General features: G+C 40.1%; 1 protein-coding gene across 1 annotated transcript in view; it reads right to left on the bottom strand.

The window, feature by feature from the left end:
• The window catches only part of SYNPO2 (synaptopodin 2), a 78,307-nt gene that overhangs the window by 5,303 nt on the left and 51,131 nt on the right, over nucleotides 1-21,873 (bottom strand). Inside the window, exons 2-3 of the mRNA XM_009334912.1 lie at nucleotides 7,413-7,564; nucleotides 2,268-3,061 (exon numbers count right to left, since the gene is read on the bottom strand). Of these exons, the coding sequence (XP_009333187.1) occupies nucleotides 2,268-3,061; nucleotides 7,413-7,564 (946 nt within the window). The remainder of the gene's footprint in view (nucleotides 1-2,267; nucleotides 3,062-7,412; nucleotides 7,565-21,873) is intronic.

Genomic DNA, 21,873 nt, shown 5'->3' with positions numbered 1-21,873 from the left:
CCCTTTAAAAAAGCTAGAATTTAAAGCTGTTACTGCCTACATCAACGGTCCCCTTCCACTTAATTTCAAAAGGGAAAAGCGTGCTTCTGATATATGAAAATAGAACAGTAAATTATTTAGTATCTTTTGCTAGTATAAATAAGCAAACTCATTAAAGAAAGCCATGTGATGTATTTTCTATTAATGATCCTTTTAGCCATGTCAGTAGATGGAGTCTGATACCTCTCCTATTAAAGACAATTGCAGTTTTGCCATTATGCCAGATGACAGCATGACTGGACCAATGGTTCTCACAAGAACCCATAAAAGAGAAAAGAGCATGGCACATGAACCAGCAATTTGTAATGTTTTATTACGAGAGGGCCAAATCACAAAATCCTCGGCTCAGTCCTTTGACAATCCAAATGCTTACAATAGTCACTGAAGACATTTTCCACAAGTGTGGGCTTTAGAGTTAGAGTGCCTCTGCAAACAGAAATGGTCGCCCTTCAGCATGTAAGTTCTACACTTTCAAATAAGCTACTTGCATCAGCAGTGAGTGTTTTTCTAGGAAGGGGATTCAGCAGGTACCCATACAGTTCTGTGGAAAGAAAAAATTGAAACTTTTCTTTTTGCTAGCGAATTTTTTCTTAATTCATCTGAATAGTTACTTAATCAATAGATTCAAAAGATGGCAGAAGAAATGTTACCTGCTCAGGTGAATATAATCTGGTTACTATTTACAGAGAAAATTTCTGCTAAAGAGATCAAACACCTACAATAAATGTTCTTCTCTAGTTTAGACTTACATGCTGCATTATAACTTCTAATTTTACAAAAAACATGCATAGTATTTGCTGCACATAGATTATTCCCCTGTGCTTGGCTATTTGTTTGTTCTAGTATGTAGATAGGATTTTACAAATAGTAATAATAATAAAAGCAAACATTTTTGTAGTTTATATCAGTGGTTCCTAAGGATAATGACCTGCCACTAGATTAGAAGGAATTGAGATTGTCATAGTTGAGATGGGAAAAGGACAGAATCTGTGTCCTACTTGAAAGCAGAATTTATCATGTAAGATGTAGTTCGTTGTTTGTACTTTTGCCTCATAAGAGAGGCACTGCAAGTAATTGTCTAAGAAAGACAGGCGCAGTCCCACAGTTGGTTCTAACTTCGCAGCCAAAATGTAAAGCATGTGCACTTTTCTTTTATGCTTCATTTAATATGCCAAAAATATGTGGATTGCATACAGACACTTAGGCATAAGTAACTGCTTAATCCACTTGCCAATAAGATACAAATGGTTATCATGCTAAAAATATGCTTACAGAGGAATTAGCAGTGGGTTAGCAGACTAATTCCAACACCGCATGTGCAATAGCTTGTTGCTACAGTATATCGCTGCACACATTCAAGCACCTTTGACATACTGGTACTAAATCCCCAGACAGGATTCTTAACATTGTTGGGAAAGAGCAAGCAACCAATAGAAAGGTCCCAAATGAATAAAATAATAAATAAATAAAAAAAATATAAATAAACAAAACGTATCTACACTCAGTTAATTGATATTGGATCCAGTTGCAAGTTTGCTTTCATGTAAACTTCTTGGGCACATTTTGAAGCTGACTTCTGGGTATGGGAGTCAGAAGAAATAGCATGTTCACTTTACAGTCCAGAGAAGACTGACAAAACTGAAAGGATCATGTAACAGTTATACACATGCTAGTGTCTGTCAAAATCTCTTCTGCAGGCAACATCAAGCTTTTCTGCTAGCCTTTTTTATTAACTTTTAAGAGCAGTGGTATGGCTTTGATTTTAGATGATGCAAATGACAACACAAAGTTTTTGCTATAAAAGGAGAAATCCACAGGATTCACTTAGACATGTGTAAGCAACTTGCTTTTTTGTTAATATTCTACAGATTGCCTCTGAATATACATTAGAAGACCAGCCGAATTCAGCCCTTTTTGGAGATGTAAGTATTTTTAGTTGGACAAAGTCATGAGTTAATTTCAAAGTGGAAGACTACAAAGCAAAGTTATTCAGCACAGTTAAGGCATAGGTATACCCTTGGCTCATCACCAGGAGCATTGTATCACCCTGAAAAAATATATAAAGCAAGAACAGAAACATCATTTAAAGAAAAAGACAGAGGGAAAGTTAGAAAACTACAGAAAAAAACTCAACTTTTTTTTCTAATGCAGTCTAAATTCTGAAATTATGTTTAAAGTTACAAAAGATACCCTCAGGCAGTGCAAATGATTAGATGGGACATACTTACTTGCGTGCCTCGCCCTGTGCTTGAGAGGTCTGTGATCCCTTTCTGAGTGCTGGTCGTCTTCTCCGTGCTCTGTGCCTTCTGATGAGATTGCAAAGGAGAGCAGGGAAGGAGGTGCTTCTGACTGCCCTCCTTCCACTTGAGAATCAACACACCCCCTTTCGGTTAAAGACCTGGGTGCTTCCTTCTCCCTGTCTGAACAGTCTAGGATCACCTCCACCCTGGGGAGAGATGGAGCTGCACCTTGGATCCTCTTGACCTCTTTGCCACTAGAAAACTGGACTACTTTGCTTGACCACTGGACGTTGCCCTCTTTCATGCCCAGGGGAATTGCGATTACAGGGCTCGTCCCGTCTTGTTGTACACTGGGTCCTCTTCCTGAAGGGGTACATTTTTCTCCCCCTAAGAGAGTCACAGTAGGAGCATTGGTGCCCTTGTGCGCATCATTTGAGAGGGACAACTGCAGCTCAACCATAGTACCTGGCCTTCTTTCTTCAATCTTCCCTCTGAAAGCAGCCTCATCTGTCACGAGCACTTTGGAGGTGCCTATCACTTTAGGAGTAATTCTGTGGCTTTGTGTGGTCTCTTGTTTTGTTTCAGAAAAGTGTATGTTGCTTTCTCCTGCTCCCTGGTGAGTCTCAGTGTATATCTCTGTGATGCATAAATCTCCATGGGGTATCTCTTTCGCTGTGTTAATTTGCAGTGTAGTACTCTCCCTGTAGTCCTCATTTTTTATGTTATCGTGCTTTTCATTTTCTCTTTCAGCACTCAAGGTTTCATTTATTCCACTGGAGGATCTGCACATACATAAACAAGTAATTCAAGAAATTAAGCTGCTGTAAGCACAGCAATTGTAAGTACAGTTACAAAAGCAGTTTCTGTGTAGTATTTTTCCCCTATATTAATTGTGGTACCTGATAGGAGGTCCATTTAAGTAGAAGAATTTTCCCAGAATGTAGGGGTCTTAAATTGAAGCATCTTTGCATCTTTCAAAATTCTTCAACTTAACGGTTCACTAAGAGGGAAATTACACTACTGCGGTAGAACTATGATCCTATTACCATCCTTCTGCAATGTGGAATTGTACCATTCCTAACATCAGTATGCTTTCACAGACACATTTCTGTTAGAGTGTTTCCAGACAAATGCTGCTGAGACTTCTGGGACAATACTTCTTCATATTTCACATGTGCATGAGAAAATTAACTTTGCATGACACCAGAAGAGTGGTTAATTTTTGGCTCTGTGGCTACTGCTGCAACTGTTTTAGGCACCATCCTCACACGTAGTTCCTGTCCCAAATAGTTTAGTCTCTAAGGAATAGATAAGTACAGGATGAGGATCAGAGGGAGTTGAATGAATACTTAAAATACACATTCAAAGAATTCCTGTGAGGATCATCATCCTTATATATCATGGAATAATTAAAACATTCTGGGCCTATTCCAGTGATCCAGTGAAAAAGGGTAGTGAACCCATACAATATTTCCTAGTTATTAAAAAAATGTATATTTCTGACTGGCAAATGTTACTTTGACTTCCTGAAGCCTACTATATACCTCAGTGTACCACCCTTTTTTAAATTATTCATTCTCCTGGCCCAGTTAGGCTGTTTTACTGGTGTTAGAATTCCTAGTGTACTCTCTAGCTTCTTCTTTCAGTACTCTGGGCCATACTGACTACTATTAATTCAACAAGAAACCTTTTCTGTACAGCAAGACTGCAGCATGTTATTAAGGCTTTCTGTTGACTAGAAAGTAGCAAAGCACTTTTTCAAATGAGGGAAGCGGTAGGTACCCTCAGTAAAGTATTAATACCAAGTATTATGGAGGTTTCTGAAATCAAAAGCGGGTCCCGGGTATTCTGGAACTTTGGAACCCCCTACAAAGAAAGGCTGGAAGAAGCAACAGAAGAAATAAATCTGTCAGTGCACTGAAGAAACTTCAATATTACTTGCTTCCCTAGCCATGCAGCATACTGTTTGTAGCAGTCTGGGTCTGCCTCAAATAGCACGAAATGTGTAACATCCATTAAACCACATATGGAGCTACATAAAGGTCAGACAGATTTTAATTTAGGGAGCTCCTTGTGAGTGCTGCTGGATTCCATCATATTATGCTATTTGGATGATCAATTGTACTGCTCTTAAGTACAGATAAATTGCAGAAATCTGTAAACATTTCCTTGTAAGATATGAGACTGGGGGCTGGGCCAGCTAAATGCTAGCCTTTATTGGTAGCTGAGTGATTGTGTGCATGTGTGAGAGAGAAAGATTTCCACCTTAAAAGGCCCTTGCTACTTATGGATATACTTCTACTCTATATAGACATAAATGTGTATCCGTGTGTCAAGAGGCAGAATACTGGGTCTGATCTCTTTTTTGTCATTTAAGATTGTGTTTTGTCAAATTGTTATTTTTGTTTCAGGTCTTTCCAGCTCACTGCAGGAACAACACCCCTGGTGTAATTCCAGGAAGGAAGCAGAACTCATGGAGTCGGCACGGCAGGGTTTGTCTCAGAGTCATGTTTTGCTCCCTGCATGGTGCATTTCATTTCGGTATGCACTGAACACACTCCCTACTTCCCCCTAGAAATTTTCTTTCTAGACTCAGCAGTAGCCCAAGAGTTGCTAACACTGATGTGAAAAGGGCAGGCTAGCATTTCTGCTTCTGTCCCCACTCTCGATGTTTCCCGGATACATCTGTTCAGCATTTGTCGGGAAGGTCAGTAAGATGCTCCCCAACATGGCATCTGGAAAGTGCCTGCCCTGCAGGGTGTCTCTTTCCTCTGATCCTGTAAACCGAAGATTTTGTGGGCTCTGCTGGTCAGTAACTGACTGTGTTTACAGGGGATTGGGAAAACTTTTTGTAGACATCAAAGGCCAAGTAGCATTTTAAAAACTACTTTAAAAGCCTCATTTTCCTCCCAGTAAGCTTAGTAAGAGCAGAATTAGGCCAACAATGAATGCCTATGAAAATCTCATCCTTCACAGAAATAGCTCAGGAACAGTCAGAAGCTTCCCAAGGAGAAATATTCTTCCCTGCCAGCACAAGATGCTTGGATGTAAAGATCACCACTGGAACACCACTTTAATTAGGCGTTATTCTTTCCTCATGATTTCCAGCGTTTTCTTGAGAGGGCTGCTAACAAGTGGCTACTCGGGAAAGGAAGGGTTTGCTTCTCATTGCTCTTAGAGGATGCTAAGACACTTCCTGAAAAATCCTCTTGGTGGTAGTGCTGAGGGGGCTACTACCCACAAAGGAGGTGTCAGGGGAAGAGAAGTGTTTCAGTTTATTCTCCCATACCCTGGAAGATACTGACAACTCCAGGGGCTGCAAGTTGGGGGAGATGAACTGGTGAGAAGAAACTCAAAGATTCTCACAGTGAATTCCTTTAGAACATTTTAGTCACTTTCAGAGTGTTGAGCAACTGCAATTTGCTTAAAATTTCTAACAGACACACAGTTTCATTCCATGAAACACTGAATTATGTGGTCTAAGCACTCTGTTTTGGTTCTGATTTTCATGACATGTCTTGCCATTCACTGTACATTCAAGCAGGGGCAATGGAGTGAATGGAAGATGTGCTGTCACTTTCAGCTAGAGCGTACTGTGGCCTTCAGACCAACTGAAATATCAGTTATAGAGCAGCAACAGGCAGGAGTCAAAGCATATGGAGCTATTTCTATGGCTGCAAAGAAGACAGCTGGTCAGCCACAAATATCATTTGTACAAGTGCAGTTCCAGTAGTCATGTTATGAATTAAAAACATAAGAATGCAATGGTACTGCTGGACCAGAAGCAAGAGCTATTGCACTATGGAGAAGGTAAGCTGTAATCATCAGCTATCACTGTTCCCCTGATCTCATCACATTGATCCATTACTCAGCCCAAGACAACATGCACAGACAGGCCATGCAAAATGTCTGTTATTAATAAAATGAATACTCCTTGAGAGCATCTTGTTTTGAAGGCAGATTGTAACTTTGAACTACCAGACACTTCAGGAAAGTTCCTTTGTGCAGGTTGCAGAAACCACAGAGGAATTTCACATGCTGTTTAGGCATCCCTGGTAACCAGAAACAAGTGCCTTTGTTGCACCAGAGTCCTTTCGGCCTTTCCAGTGGCACTGCTCTGTTAGCTGTTGTGATGAATCCTGACCCCTTCTGTCCTCCTGGTCCTGCCTGTGGGAGAGCAGACACAGGGAACTGCAGTAGCTCAGGGGGGAGCCATAATTCCTTACAAGGAGTGTGGAAGTCTCCGGTCTTTTCTTCCTCTTCTTACCCACACTGAAGGCAATTCAGAGTTCATCTTGTCTGAATTCATGAAGTCTGGGGAGAATGTGCTTACTGTAGGTGGTTCTGAACTCAAGATTGCATGCATTACAGTGATGACAATTACAGAACAGTCATTAGAATAGAACAGACTGATGTGCAGTGAGCAGTAATGCTGGGTTGCTTGCAAATTTACATGAAGGTTCTCTACTCTAAGAAGCTCAAAGCATTTTCAAAGAAAACTGAAATTCACTATCACTATTTTATAAATGGGGAAGCTGAGACCCAGAGAGCTGTAAGTGACTTGCCCCACCTTCATCTAGTGAAGTGTTAACAGTTACAGAAATAGAACTCATGATTTCCAGACCCTCTCCCTCTCCTGACTACTAACACATTTTGCCACCCAAGAAGACCATTTGCCATGTCATCATCAAGGCATATCTGCGTAACACACTTTCTCCATCTATACAGCCTTTGCTTTTTGTAAGCCTCACTTCCCTATCTGTGGGGGATAACACCACTTCACTACTTCAAAGGGGTGGAAGGAACTTAAGACTCTGCAGTACACAGATATGGTAGTGGAGACCTTGCAAGTATTAAGAATACTTAATAAGAAATAAAATTGTTACATTTGGAGACTGTACTCTTAATTCTGTGACTGAACTGTACTGTTCGAATTATCTACATGAATTCCTTCAGACCAAATACTCTATCTTCCCTCCCTTTTCCGTACAGACAAGCAGAGTTACAGACATAAGTAAGAGGACTATCAGAAGCTCACAGTATATGTCTGCAAAGTGAGTACATTCAAAACCAGCATTTTCCACGTGGTTCACTGAACAGAATTGCACCAAAGCATTCTGAGTATTCCTGTACCTCTTGATAAGCATCTGCAGAACGTCAGTCAGGCTTTCCATCAGAACAATAACTTCAGCATAGGTTAAGTCTCCACAAGGCTTGCCATTGATAGACACCACCTCATCTCCCTCACACAGTCCAGCCTTAGCTGCTTTGCTCTTGCTGCGAACCTACAATGGGTCAAAAACAAATTCCAAATTGCACAATTAGCGTTCATTTGAAAACAGCAGCAACCATGTCCTCAACTTACTATTGTCTGTACAAAAGAAAAAGGATCAGTATTATTGACCATAAATTTCTAGTAACACAAATTAATAACTTGTCCCAGTTGAGGTTAATACTGTTCTGGCCAGTATTAACAAATACAAAAAATTCCGCTGTACCGAGCTTGTGAGCTAGATGTCAAACAGGCTGGAATTTGTTTTAAAAAAAGGGAGACACAGAAGTTTGGGACAACAATCAATTGATCAGAGTTTAGCAGAAATGCAAAAAGTCTTACTCGTTTCTCCCAAAATAAAAGACTACTAGAGCTGAAATCTATGCCAAGATTTTAAAAGAAGAGTGTATAACTTCAGGCTCCTCTGGGCCAAATGACAGTGTCTACATGCTGTAGAGCTGTAGGTACACAGACCTCTGGTATACTGGACACTTTTCCTTAGATGCCCAACTGTAGGTTTAGTTGCCAAACTATAAACATCTGAATCACTGGAGATCCTAAATCCATGTTTAGTCATCTGAGTAAGTGCCCTGATTTATTAAAGTTAAGACACGCCTGTTATGGTTTAACCTTCCCCGTTAAGAACTCATTCAAGAATCTTGTGCAGCTTGGGTTTTGGTACCAGTTTCACTTCTTTTTCCCCTGGCAGTATGTTATAACTTACCATAGTCTTTGTATAACAAAAACTAGACAGCTTTAACACCGCTCAAGGTATGCCATATAGTTGATTGCTATTTTTAAAGTACATATTTGGCAAACAGTGTGTTATATTAACCAGGATGCTTGCAGGAGTCTATTTTAGAATGACACATATACATAAAAGGGCTGTCCTTGGGTTCTTTGCTATCAATCTTCTACCTGTTGGTGTGAGTACTTTGGCCTTATACAATATTCAGTTGGCGGGTCGATATGTTATCCTTATTATTTCTCATAGCATTTTCTTGAAAATTTTTAAAGAAGTAGTACAGTTCTACCACACTCAGAGCAGCAGAGTCAGTCCCCGCTGACTCTAGGAAAGTTACTTCTGATATACACCAGATTTGAGGGTGCAACTGTCCCACAGACCCATGGAGTTATCCCCAATATACTGTTAGGCCACTGGGCTGGTACCTAAGACGCCTTTCTGGAGGCGATTTTGAAAAGTTTGTTGGAGTCAGGATGATGTGTGGAATAGAGTGAGACTGCATGTTTTTCTGTGGCGGTGCCATATATCTTTGTTGTTTCAATTTATACATACCCATATGTCATATTATGGCTTTTAGAGCAGTGAAGAAACAGAAGCCTGGTCCATACAGAAGCCAGTTTCTACCTTGCAGAGTTAACATTTACAAATATGGAGTGGTATGCTGCTCTGTTTATCTCGCCTCAGGCAAGAGCATAAACATCCTTGTACTTTGGGAAGAAACGACAGTTTAAACAGTGTTTAGAACACTTTGCTTCATATATGCACTAGGATTTGGGTTGAGGTTTTGTTACTGTTTTTTTAAATAGGAGGGTATGCTATTAAAATTTTACAAGACATCTTGGGCCTGAATGTAAACATTTAATGTGGATGCTAGGAATAATTTAGAGTGAGTCTTTTTCAAAAAACACGTAAACAGCAATTACAGCAACATGTGAACTCTGAAATAGCATAATGTGATACCTAGATTGTGAGAAGAAAACTTGTTTCTGTTTCTTTATTAAGTGTCTGAGAATTTGGGGTCAGTTCTGTCATAGATTACCATTACAGCTGCCTCAGGAGAGAAACTGTTACCCATTCCATAACTTCAGTGATTTCTGTCAAAAAGCAGAAGTACAAATGTACCGTGTTAATAGGTCTACATCAGTTGCTAGGCAGCTCAACCAGTTTCATAATTTTTTAAACAGACTCCTTGGTAGCATCAAAGAAAATAGACAAGGGCATTGAATTTCCTTTTAAAGTTCTTGAAAGGGGCCTCTCAGTCTGTTTTGCTACCTCGTGAATTGTTGAAAGATGACAATTGTGAGATACTTGGACCTTCATACAAAAACTCAGCCCTTTCTTTGACTGGTCACGCAGGAAAGAAATTACTGTGAGTCGCGATACCTCACTCTCTGGTAGCATTTCAGTTCATATGCACATTAGAGCAAATTTCCTGTCAGTATTATATTTCAAGGTTTATCTACATCAATCACACCTTTAACATGATTTTGCCATTGCAGGATCACACTGCACATGCTGTACGTATTAATGGTTCTCCTGACTCTATGTAAGCCTTTTTCCCAGCCTCCCCCAGAGGCACCTGTGCCTCCCAAATTTGAACAATGTCTATATAAAATCATCTCAGTATTATCCTTTTTTTTTTTGGTGTTTCTGTTGGGGGAATAAAAGGGAGGAGAGAGCACTGACAAAAAATGAGCAAGGGCAGGTTGTATAGTAAATTATAGCAGATTGCTGCTAGGGTAGAAATATACCATCATCATTTGTGTTATTTTAGCCTCAGGATATCACCAGGTTACTCAGCAATATGTAGACTGCCTTGCCAGGCAAGCTGTAACTGTTTCTGGTTTTGTTTATTTATCTTCACTGGAAACCCACAAAAATGAACAAATGATTTACTCATGTAAACCGAAACTTTTCAGATTTCTGGGGGGAAAAAAAAGAACAAAAAAGAAAACCAAGAAAAGCAAAAAAGAAAAAGAAAAAGAAAAAAAAGGACAACAAAAAAATCCCAAGAAGATTTGTGGAAAGCAGAATCTTCCTGGTAAAATACAAGTTTAGTGGACAGTTTTCTCTCAAAGGAAGTTTTGGCAGAAAGCCTTTGATGAGCCCTCTGACAAACGAAAGCTGCCTTTGTTAGCAGAAATACAACTTGGTCACACAGGGGACAGTAAGAAACCTTCATCCAGCCCTTGGGAACTTAAAGCAAGGCATATTTGGTTGCAAAGCAGAAGAGATTCTTCCACAACTAGTGATTGCTCTTGCCTTATGGCGCAGCCCAGGCTTCCTCAGTTACTCGTTTCTCCTATCTGCTTTGGGCTGGAGTTTTCTTTAGGAAGGAAAAGTGTTTTTTCCCGTAAAATTTGTGAATGGGATCTCACTACTAGAAAAATACGTTTGTAAAGATTTTCTTAGTTTTTCAATGCTTGCAATACCGGTATAACACAGTGAAGCTGAGCCTGTACCACTAGTGCTGAACTCATCAAGACACCAGCTGCTCCTGGGGTATGTTGAAGAGCTTTAGCCCACTTTCCCCTGGTGCTGCATGTATTGCTTTTCTGCTCCCCCTCAGTCAGGACTCTTCCTTTTTATTAATCAAGTTATATATCACGCGCTCCTTAGAATTCTTTGGTTTACTTCCAATCACAACATTTCCAGTGAAATGGCAATGGAAATATTTACTCTGAATTCCAAAAGTTTTAAGGAAATCATTGTAGAAGGTGTATTGGTATTGCAGCAGTACTGACCATAGTCAATGCTGTGCGTGCTCTGCTCATAAGGAGTTTTAGAATTCTGAATTTTTAACAGTATTAAACTGTTGTATATAAATAGTTGTACATAAAGACTTCAGGTTATTGAGCCATTTGTTATAATAGTCTCTAATTTCAGGTGTTTAGATCACCCTTGCTAGAGGGTGTGAAGAACAGTGCTGGATTACTTGGACGATTTATCCGAAGTACGTAATTTCTTTTTATTCCCAGGTTACTCCTATATCCAGAATTTCCCACTATCAGGAGTGCCCCTTGCTGCTTAAAATGTCAAGTGCTGAGCAATTCCTCATATCCACAGAGATGTTAATCTTAGGGGAAACTTCCTTTGTGAAGAACTTAGCCTGGATGCTCGCTGTTATCTGAGCACCGCGGAGGAGCCAGGACACCCCTGTGAGCAGTGCAGCACGAGCCCGCACAAGCAGCAGCAGCAGCACTGCTCCCCGGGACGGAAGGCCACGGGGGCTGGTGGAGGGCTCCTCAGCCCCTCACCTGGCACCTATTCACAAGCAGCTGTGGCAACGAGGGACTGGGGGCTGTCCAGAGGCTCTTCAGGAGGGTCTGTGAAGACTTGGGCTGGAAACTGTGAGTGAGTAAGGTCTGGGTGCCGTGATGCACTGCTGAGAGATCACATCCCAAAGGCACAGGTATGTGGGGGGAAAAGCGTGGCATAGTAACTTACTGTGGGTTGGTGGTAGCTGTGGGATGCTGCTGGGGCTGGAATAGTCACGGGTGCCTGCAGCACATGGCAATTTCAGTTGGTTTTCTTAACGAGTGAAAAGATGAATAAACTGAGGGAGACACAGTGGCTGTGTTCCTGCTAGTGAGGGGCAAAGGAGGGGTTTTGTAGAGAAAGCTAGTGCTGAGTGCCCAGCCTTTGTGCTGTGTATACCGTACCGTTTTTACTTTAAACTAGCTCTAGTCTCATCCTGTCGCCTGGAGACTCCTTGCCAGGTAGCAGGTATTAGATCTGCTCCTTTGATTTAATCTGAAAGCTGTTTAGTTTGTACCACCCAAAACTGTTCCGTGCTATGAAACAGCATATCGTAAATCAGGATAATAGGAAAACTTGCTTCAAAAAATGTAATCCTGATGAAGCTAAAAAGCTGAAGTAGATGCACCTGTTACTTGTGGCTGCAAGTGGATGCACAGACAGCAACTGGGGCTCAGCTTACCAGCTGATGATCTTGGTTGTGTGTCTGAGGCCTATAATAAGCAGATCAGAGAGTTGAGGTATGTTGAACCTGGTAACGAGGTCAATGAGTTCTAGTTCAAAGCGAGGCAAATGGACTTGAGGACACTCTGTAGTCCTGGTTCTCCAATTGCGCAACTAAGAGATTATTAGGATATTTCATAGTCTTGCTTTTACCACTGACTTTTGGGAAGGATGACGTGTATCTTAATCTTATTCTGGCATGCTGCTAGGAGTACACACCTGTATCTGGGACGTGTGTCTGAGTGATGTGCTTCAGATGTAGCCTGACTGAGCAATCAGGCTCAATGATTGCTCAGCCTGACTGAGCAACCCATCTGAGAAAATGAGCAATCTGAGCATAAGCACAATCCATTTAGCCTAAGCCTTTATCTATTAAAGTAAGACTTTTGTGGCTTTAAAATATGCATATATTTGCACAGCGATATTCTCAATTCAAAGCAAGCTTTCCAAGCCATGAGTTATACTCAGAACTATTTACTGATCCTTTTTCAGTTTGCCAGCAGCTTTTAGACAACAGAACAGAAAATATTGCCACTGGATGTAGTGGAAATACACTTCCCTGCTATTTAAGGACCCTTGCTCATACAGACAGAGTAGTTTCTTTCATTGAGGGGTCACCTCTGGAAAAGCCTATTCAGTTGAATATCCTGTCTGATTCCTGAAGCCTCTTCTGAACCGTTGTATGGCCCTCAAGGCTTGAGGCAGGTTTCAGTGAACATTATTTACACATGTAAGTTCTCAGTGTTAGTCTTGAGTCTTTGGTGGCTGGCCTTGTGTTTTGTTATGATGAAACATGTTGCCCAAAATAGCATGGCTTACCAGGCAAAGGGGACTTTGTAGATCAGTTGTCTGTCTTAACTAAAGTGGTAAACAATAATAATGTCAGCTGCAAACTTTACCAGCAGTGACTTTGTGTTTTCTTTTAGACTGATGATTAAACATCAGTAACAAAGGGTGAAGAGTGCTTAACAAGGATATGTCCTTTGACTACTGTTATGCCCCTGTTGAATAATGATTTCCAACTTAAGGTTACCTTCTCAGACCCAACAATTAGCCAGCTTTTAAGGCAGTATTTTTTACTGCAGTAGCAAACTGTGCCCTTAGATGGCTTGCCATCATCAATAATGCAGAACTGTGTTTAAGAAATATCTATGAAACACTCTGTTTTAAATAAAATAATCATTAACCTTAATCTTGGGATTACAACCCTTATTCTGTATAGTCACTTCAGTCTCACCATTAACTAATAGAGTAGCTTTGTTTAAATGTGCCTGGTGTTGAAGTCTTTTAAATTTTCCTCCACCAAAGTGGTGACCTATTTTCTGTTTAGAAAAAAATAATTAGTCTAGGCCTTCCCATTATACAGAAATGGTGTAATATTTTTTTATTCTATAAGCAGGTTCTATCTACCTGCTGCTTTACATGACTTTCTGCATGTAACATTAAGATTTTAGTATCTCTCTTCAGGGGTTGTCTGGCAGGTAACTGAGTAACTATTAGTGGTTTTTTAGTATGAGGAGGTTTCTAAAGGGGTTTTTTTGTCTTTCCCCAGGTTATAGCATGTGATCCTTACTAGTTTGAGGTGGGAATATGCAACTAGGTGGTAGGCACAGTTAAAACTTCTCACTTGGTGTCAGTACATTGTTTCACGCTTGTAAGCACAAGTATCAGTTTTGTCTATTTGTGTTGAGAACTGTTTCTGGATAGAGAAGTATCTTGTGAATGACATGACTGGTACAAGAGGGTTTTTAGTTTTCCAGAAGTACTGATTCCTTTACTACTGGCAAAAATACAGGTCTGAGCATAGAACAGGATGGCTGGTTTCTTAGATGCAACTATTCTATTGTATTGTCAGAGAGATAAAAAGGGGGAAGAAGCAGAGATAATAGGTATCAGTATGCAGGAAAGGTGGAGTGGGGCTAGGAGAGTAGAGACACTGCCTCTTCTTTCTTTGTTCATACTAGTATTAAAGCAGCAAGTGTTTGATGCACTCTTTTAATAAGTAATAGTTTCCCTAAAAGAAACAACTTCCAATTCTAACTTTTGACACCCTGAATACAGATCTGATGTTTCTTAATCTAAATCTTTTTGGATACAGTCAGATATCTTAACTTTAACTGAAGGTAAAATTAAGTTAAAAATCCAAGTTAAATGGACTATGTACCAGAAATAACAAGGAATTCAACTGACTGGAATATGACCTAGTCTTGGCCGTCAAAGAGGTTGTGATTCAAAGTGATTCAGAAGACAAGGGCAGTGATGAAGTGATCCAAAATCTAAGCAATTAAACAAAGTTGTATTCTGCTTGCTGACAAAGTGGCAAATAGTACTACATGTGGAAGTACACAAAGTGTATGTGGAACTCAGCTTTGCCACTTAACTAAGTACAACATAGTATTGCCACAATTAAAGGCCTGCCTGCTAGTTGCTGCAATAAATTTAGCTAGCTAACGTGTTTCTCTTAAATGTGTTTAAGGCCAGCATAAATAAGTTAATGTAATCAATACTTAGTTTAATTTTATCAGGCATTAGTTCATACTTTCCAGAAGTTACTTTTCTCATTAATTGATTAGCTAGGTGTTAGTCATGAAGTTCAGTATCAAGGATCAAAGATCAGTGTTTCCTGTAGACAGTATTTAAAAAAACCAAACAAAAAAAGGCACTTCATCCTTTTATTATAAACCCTACAGCAAAGGCAGTGGCTAGTAAATGTATTTAAATATATTTAAAAGTTATCTGTCAATCTAATAAAATTAACAATGTACAATGCTTTATTATGAGCAGGAAGCAGAAGCACTGAGTGGCACAATTGTTAGTGTATTAGTGGGTTTAGTTATATGAAATTAGGGAATTAAAATGAAGTTACAAATGAAGTGAATTCAGGCACAGTTTATAAATTGGGGCTCTAGGGCCTTGTTTTACAATGTTTATGCATGCAGGAGTCCTTTAGACAAAAAAGTAACCTTCAGTTAGTAAGCTTTTTGGTTTTTAGATACAAACGTCTGTACAGTAAGTTAAGCCTACCTCATAATGTGTTTGGGTGTTTTAGGGATCTCTGTAGATCCTTTAAATAGCTCAGAGACTTCAGGCTGGTAAACACTGATCTTGCTAAGTCAAAATCCTGGGTCTCAGCTCACAACTTAGTGCAAACCAGCATTTGCCAGAGCTCCTCGGTCCAGAGCACCAGCCCTTCCACCGACAATGTTCTGAACCTTCCCAGGCAGGTGGTGGGACATGTGTGAGGTACGGCAGAGTCACATAATCAATAGAGGTGATGCAGTGGCAAACTCACATCCCTTCTTTTTGTTTTTTTTTTTAAACTCAGGTTTACAATGAGAACATCCAAATGTATTTCCATCTTAACACTTTCTTCCCCATCCCCAAGCTTTGCCATCACAAGTTATAGCATCATGGGCTGTATAAATGCAAGTCTTAAGAAAAAGGTGACCTGTTTCTCCTTTGCATGGACTTCATATAGATATTAGTACCCATCCAGAAATTCAGATATGAATTCTCTGTTCTCTGGCTATGTAGCCATCTATTAAAATATATAGTCAGTAACATAAGTCTTTTTGTGACCTTTCCAATCCATAAGGATCCAGTCTTTGACTTCCATCTCTAAACTTGCCACTATTTAAAATTGTATTTATAGTTTTAAATGTCTGTGTTTTGTCTGCTTTATCTGAAAACAAACTGTCAGTTTCCAGCTTTAAATCAATACCTTTGGAAACAGATATGGCCTGTCAATCAGCCTGTAGATTCTGTTTTGTACAAAGAATCAAGGCCTTTGCTGGAATAACTCTGTTTAAGATGGTTTGAGCTGCATCATGATTTGGAAGCTAAGTCATGACTGCAAGTGGTAGGCTGTATGCTTAAAATAGTGAGGCAATCTGAAGAAAAAAGGCAACCCCCCCCCCCAAAAAAAACAAACTGATAAAACCATAATAAAGTTATACCACTTGTTTTACTGGTTGATAAATCTAGGCTTGTTGAAATTAGCATGTACTTGTGTGTAATTAATATCTATATGAACGTGCTATTCAGCTCTTGAGCTCACTCTGGGTTTTCAAGCACATGGAATTAGTACCCATACAACAGTTTATCTGTTGTATAGACAGATTTAATGTGTAATAGCTTTAAGTTACACGGTTAACACGCAACTCCTATTCTAACTCCAGAATAACAATAACTCCAGCTTGTCTTCAGCAAGAAAGCAAAAGTCTCCACAGCTATTACCTTGCCAGATCTTCCACATACTTTGAGAGCAATGATTTGAATACTACAATTAAATTTGTCTAAAATTCATCTCTTTAATACTGTTTTTGTGAAGGTCATTGGTGACACACGGATATTGGAGATCATGACGTGCTTCAGATAGACAGCTGGGAAAGTCTAAGGTCAGAAAGTATTTCATTTTCCTGGTCCACGTGTCAGGGTAACAAAATAGGGCAAGCTGCAGTTGGTTATCAGACCTTGTGCCCATACATGAGGAAAACTGAATGACCTGTGTGTTCTTAGTTTCCTCTTTGAATATGTATATAAAGAGAAAGTAGTTGTCAAAGATAGAGATGAGCGGAAAGGAAAGAGTCATCAGATCTTCAGAAAGGGAATTTGAGCCACTTGCAGATTTAACTGAGTAATGGTAGCATAGTTTAGGAGTTCTTGAGAGGTTTTCAAAACAATATAATTAGGAAATGTTCTTACCTAGAACTCCAGTCTAGGGTTTGTGTCCTCATAAATTCACTGGAAATACCAGGTTCTGGTCTAAACTGAAGGCCCAGCATTTTTGGCAGGCCAGAGCTCAAGCTTAGGGATTAAATTTTAAGCAAGTTGGGTTATATACTACTGAGATAACACAGTGTCATAGACTGGAGTTTGAGTGGGATGACTTACCTGTGTAGGAGTATTCTGTATACAGACTCTCAAAATCCACGATGGCTGTATACATTTTACTCTTATAAAGGGCCTCTTTAGAGCTGGTATACCGAATTCTGGTCTGTTTTCATTAGCCATGGCTCTATTTGAGTATGAGTCTGCTGCAGGATGTGGCTCAAGCTGTTTGCATCCTTGCTGCCTGGAGATGAGTCTGCATCAGGCTGATACCAGTTCCCATCCCCTTCATACTGAATTTCTCCACCAGACAAGCTAGTTTCCTTCAGACTCGGTCACAGTAAAAGCCACAATGTAAAACCTTCAGACAGGGCAAATTCATCAGGAGTGTGAGATCCAAGCCCTCCCTAGCTCCTCTGAATGTATGGGCATGCAATAAGCAGCCTTGCTCCTAGAGCATGTTAGATGCTAAAGCTTGAGTGCTGTGACTTTAGCTAGTATAAGTACAGATAGTGTAAGTATAGTAAAATATAATTTTCTATATTTTACCTTTAAAGTCACTGTGTCCCATTCTTTGGGGAGCGTATGTAGAATTTGCAAAGTAAGACTGGTAGGGCCATGCAAATGTCTGTTAATTAATTGGGTTGAACAAAGACGCTTCTAAGCTATCTCCTGAATGCTTTTCCTGAGAGAGGAAGCTTTGAATAATGAAGTATCTTTTGCTTGCAAGGTAAGCACAGAAATATTTCCTGTCACCAAATTCTTCCCAGTAGCAGGATAGCAATATTGGGAATTTGGCAGTTCAGCACACTCTTTTCTGCTTCTGGTCTTACGGGAAGGCTCCTAGACACATCCACTGTTGTAGAAATGGCTTTCATGTCTGTCCGTAAAGCTAATTATGTTTCTAAATGGGCTTTAAAATGAGAAAATACAACATTAGAGAGATCAAAGGAGAAATGAGTTGATATGTTCAGACATATTTTGTTACTTAATGTTCTTTAGTGTCTAATGCAATTCTTGAACTGTTGGATTAAATCTAAAAAGTCTTTCCAGAAGGTGAGGTAGGATGTTACTCTTTGAGTTCATGGAAGTACTGCCATTGATTATCACCAAGATCACCATTAGAAAAGTTGAACAGTGGTATAATACTATGGTAGCTTATGGCAAAATATGTGATATAGAATGTTAAGCTACATAAAGTGAAGGTACTTTTCAACTTCAAACCCGATTGATCTAGTTGCCCAAAAGGTTCTGGCTTTACTTACCAACTCACAGCTAAAGCAAAACTTTAATCATGGTTTACTTATGTAAAAGTTCATGGGACATTCTTGCAGAGGGGTGATGGTACCATCTAGTTATTGGTTTATTTATTGTTTAACTCTGTCTCTCCAGTCAGTCCTCCTGTTGCACTGTACGTGTGAAATCACACTTCTTGAGCACACTGGTTCAGTTTGGTAACTGTCGTCTCCTCCTTCCCATAATGTTCTCTTCACAATATATTCAACAAATGCAGCTTGGTACAACTTCTTGTACATACTGTTGTGGGAGGGTTAAAGAACATGTTTGACCATTTATATATTGACGGAGCACTTGTGCCATTTGGAACCAGAGAGCAGACTGATCTGAGTGAAAAGAAAAGCCTGCTCAAATTCCCAAAAACTTTGCCTAATGTACTAGTGTATCATCTTGCTAGTGGTTGCCTTTCTCTGGCAGAAATCCAAAGTTAGCAGCTGAAGAAGGGGTGAGATAATGACCTCTGAAATATTGATCTGGTATGCTGGCGACGCAGCAAATTTCCCAATAGTGAGCTTGGGTACAGCACTTGAAGTCTGTTATTCATTTTGTACAACACATCTAGTGTATAGCCTGGCTATAGAATATCCTTTTTGGTGTGTACTACTGCATACTTGTAGTTGATGTGTCAAAATTAAAATGTTGTGCTGATTTTCTTTTTCACTAGTGCTGCTTGTGAATTGATGAACATATGATAAGGAGAGGAATGGTGCCGTTGCCTCTCAATAGTGTGGCTGTGCATTGTCTGCTCTATTTCCATTCCCCTTTTCTTCTTGCCCTGCTTGAGTAGTGACTGGCTTTATGCTTCCTGGCTTATTTTTAAAACCTAATCAACTTAGATCTCTCCATGAACATTGTAGCTACATTTTCATTTCTTCTTTCCTACCACCCCCTGTGCAGAGAGATAATTGAATTGTCAATGCTTCTCTGGGATTGAGAAAATAATGCATCTTTACTGAGTGCTTTCATATATAGGTAGCATCAAAAGTCTTTTAACCTCAGTATAGCTTATGGCCTGGAGAAAAGAATGTCTGTGATGATAAGGTTAAGGGAGACTAAGTAGAGAATAAAAATGTCTATATTATCTGCTGCTGAACAGTTTCAGGCAACGCTGGAAGTACTACAATAGACAGTCCTTGTGGTAAGCATGTCCACTGCCTAATCTTGGGCTGAACTCTTGTCACCGCTACAGCAGTGGAACTGCTATGTACTTGCACTATTAGTATGGTCTTAAGACCATGCACTAGGCGTTTCCAGTAGAAAAAGTGGCACATTTCTTATACCAAAATTGCAAGGAAAGGACAGGTAAATGAAAGGTAGAAAGCAAAAACTGCCATCTGAAAGTATTTATCTTCTGGTGGTGCTAAGTTAATAATAGGGTATATGCACACTGTTACAAAGAGAACCGCATTTCTAGCCTAGACTCGTGGCTGCTGGTAGAAAGCAGCAAAGGTATGTGAGAAATAGCTGAAAACTTAAGCACTTTCAGACCTGCAATTCAGTTTCTTAAAAAAAAAAAAAGGACCGGATTCTTTTTCTGTTCCTCCTCATAAATTGAGAGGGAAGGGGGAAAAAGTGGCCACATGCTTCCTCTTTGTTCTACTGTGAGATACATGAGATGAGGTATATTTTAGTCCATTCTGTTGAGTTTGTATCACATCATGCAGTGCTGTAAAATGAAGATGCATGGGCTAGCTGCAGAACTAGAAAGTGGGATAACTGTATGAGGAAGATACTGAACAGGTATGCCTGAACCATGCCAGCAACTGCCATCCTCTAGGAAGAGGACTTACAGGTCCTTGGATGCAAATGGAGGGAGAAAGAGAGGAGGCAGAAACAGAGGGTGGGGTGCTGGAGTCAGGAGACTGTCTTCAGCTCTAAAATACATTCATACGGCTTTAACTGTAAACTAGAACAAACTGAATACGTACTGTTAAGTGGTTTAGGAATGAGCTGGTTTAATTTTCTCAGACAAAATCTGTGGTGCCATGGCAAGTCCTTTAGAAAAAGCATGTTATATCAACGTGATTACAAGTTTCCCTGACAGTTAATCTTGTTGAGAGAGAACTCAGATATGCAGTCTTCCATAATCATTAATTGCATATTCCTGATTCTTTGAGTCACCATACTGACTCTTCCTTAAAATAAAGTCAGAGCTGATATCAGAACATATAGTTACTTTTGTTTATCCTTTTAAAACACTGACACAATACTTGATTTTTCTAGGCCTCTGACACAGAGCGCCATGTTCTCAGAGGCCTGTTGAGACCACTTTCCAAACTTCTGGATGTAACTTTTGCAGCATCGTCAAGTGTGAAATGTGCTGATGTGGACACTGTTTTCAGTTACAGGTGGCAGTGTGAAACTGAGGTTCCAGACTCAGACCAGGATTGGAGGAACAGCCCAAACTCGGGCATTTTTGCTGTGATGAGTAAGGACATCAGCTGGCAGCTGGTTCTTGGAGTGGGTTATGCTGGCAGAGCCCTAGGGCCTAATGTGGGGTTAGTAAGCACGCTTACTGTTTGCTGCATTTCTATAGTGGAAACTACAATAATGGGAGGACGAGTGTGTGGATCCAGGCTGTGCTATTTTGGCTAATAGTTTGTAATTTTAAGCTGTGAAATCAGTTAGGATAAAATTTGCACTGGCTTATTTATCCGTGCTGGAGGTTGGATGGGCCATTCCTCAGTCTTCACTGGAGTTTGGGTTATAGGCTCCAGAGCCAAGGCAACAATTGGCACTAGCACAGATACTGCGGTCAATGCTGAGAGGCCAACTTACCATCTCTGGTTAAGGCAGAATTGTTGCCAAGTTAAGGACTTGTTTGGTTTGAGTTCTTCTAACTTGAGCACAGTTTGAGGGTTTCAGTGCTACTCATTGCTTCTAACTCACTCCTATAATTCTGGGCAAAGGGACAGGAGAGCAGAGCAGTGTTCACACTGAGCAAGCTTGCATTCAGCCATCATTAAATAGATCCCCAGTTTAATAGGTGGTTCCTTGCTTTGCCTGGACTGCTCTGGGCTTTTGTGAAGTTTGGAGTTATCCTGAGGTTTGTCTCAGGAGAACTGAGGCAGGCTTGTGAGTTTCAGCTGCAGCTAGTTTTCCTGTGCCTCAGATCTGTAAAATAAGCTACATAATCTAGGATTAACTAACTTCTCAGAAGTTGTTTATGAATAAGGTTTGAGGCAGATTTGCAAGTCCCAGCTATGACTGATTACAGAGCATGCCAGTTTTCTGCTAGGACAACTTTTGGCTGCCCTTTGGCACAGACCTGAGCAATAGTAGAGCATGCATCATCCCAAGAACGTCATTGGGAGCTTCAGACCATTTTTGACATCTTCCTTGCTGTGGGTCAAAGGTAGCAAGGAAGAGAAGAGAGTCTATTTGAATAAGAGAATAGACTATTACCAGCTGGGAAGTTACCCAGCACTTGATAAGAACAGTGCTGAGATGTGAAAATCTTTCTGTCTTGG

Source organism: Pygoscelis adeliae, unplaced genomic scaffold, assembly GCF_000699105.1.
Source record: "Pygoscelis adeliae isolate BGI_AS28 unplaced genomic scaffold, ASM69910v1 Scaffold31, whole genome shotgun sequence".
NCBI classification, from domain to species: domain Eukaryota; kingdom Metazoa; phylum Chordata; class Aves; order Sphenisciformes; family Spheniscidae; genus Pygoscelis; species Pygoscelis adeliae.
The sequence above is the reverse complement of the archived record's forward strand: the minus strand, read 5'-3'. Positions and strand labels throughout refer to the sequence as shown.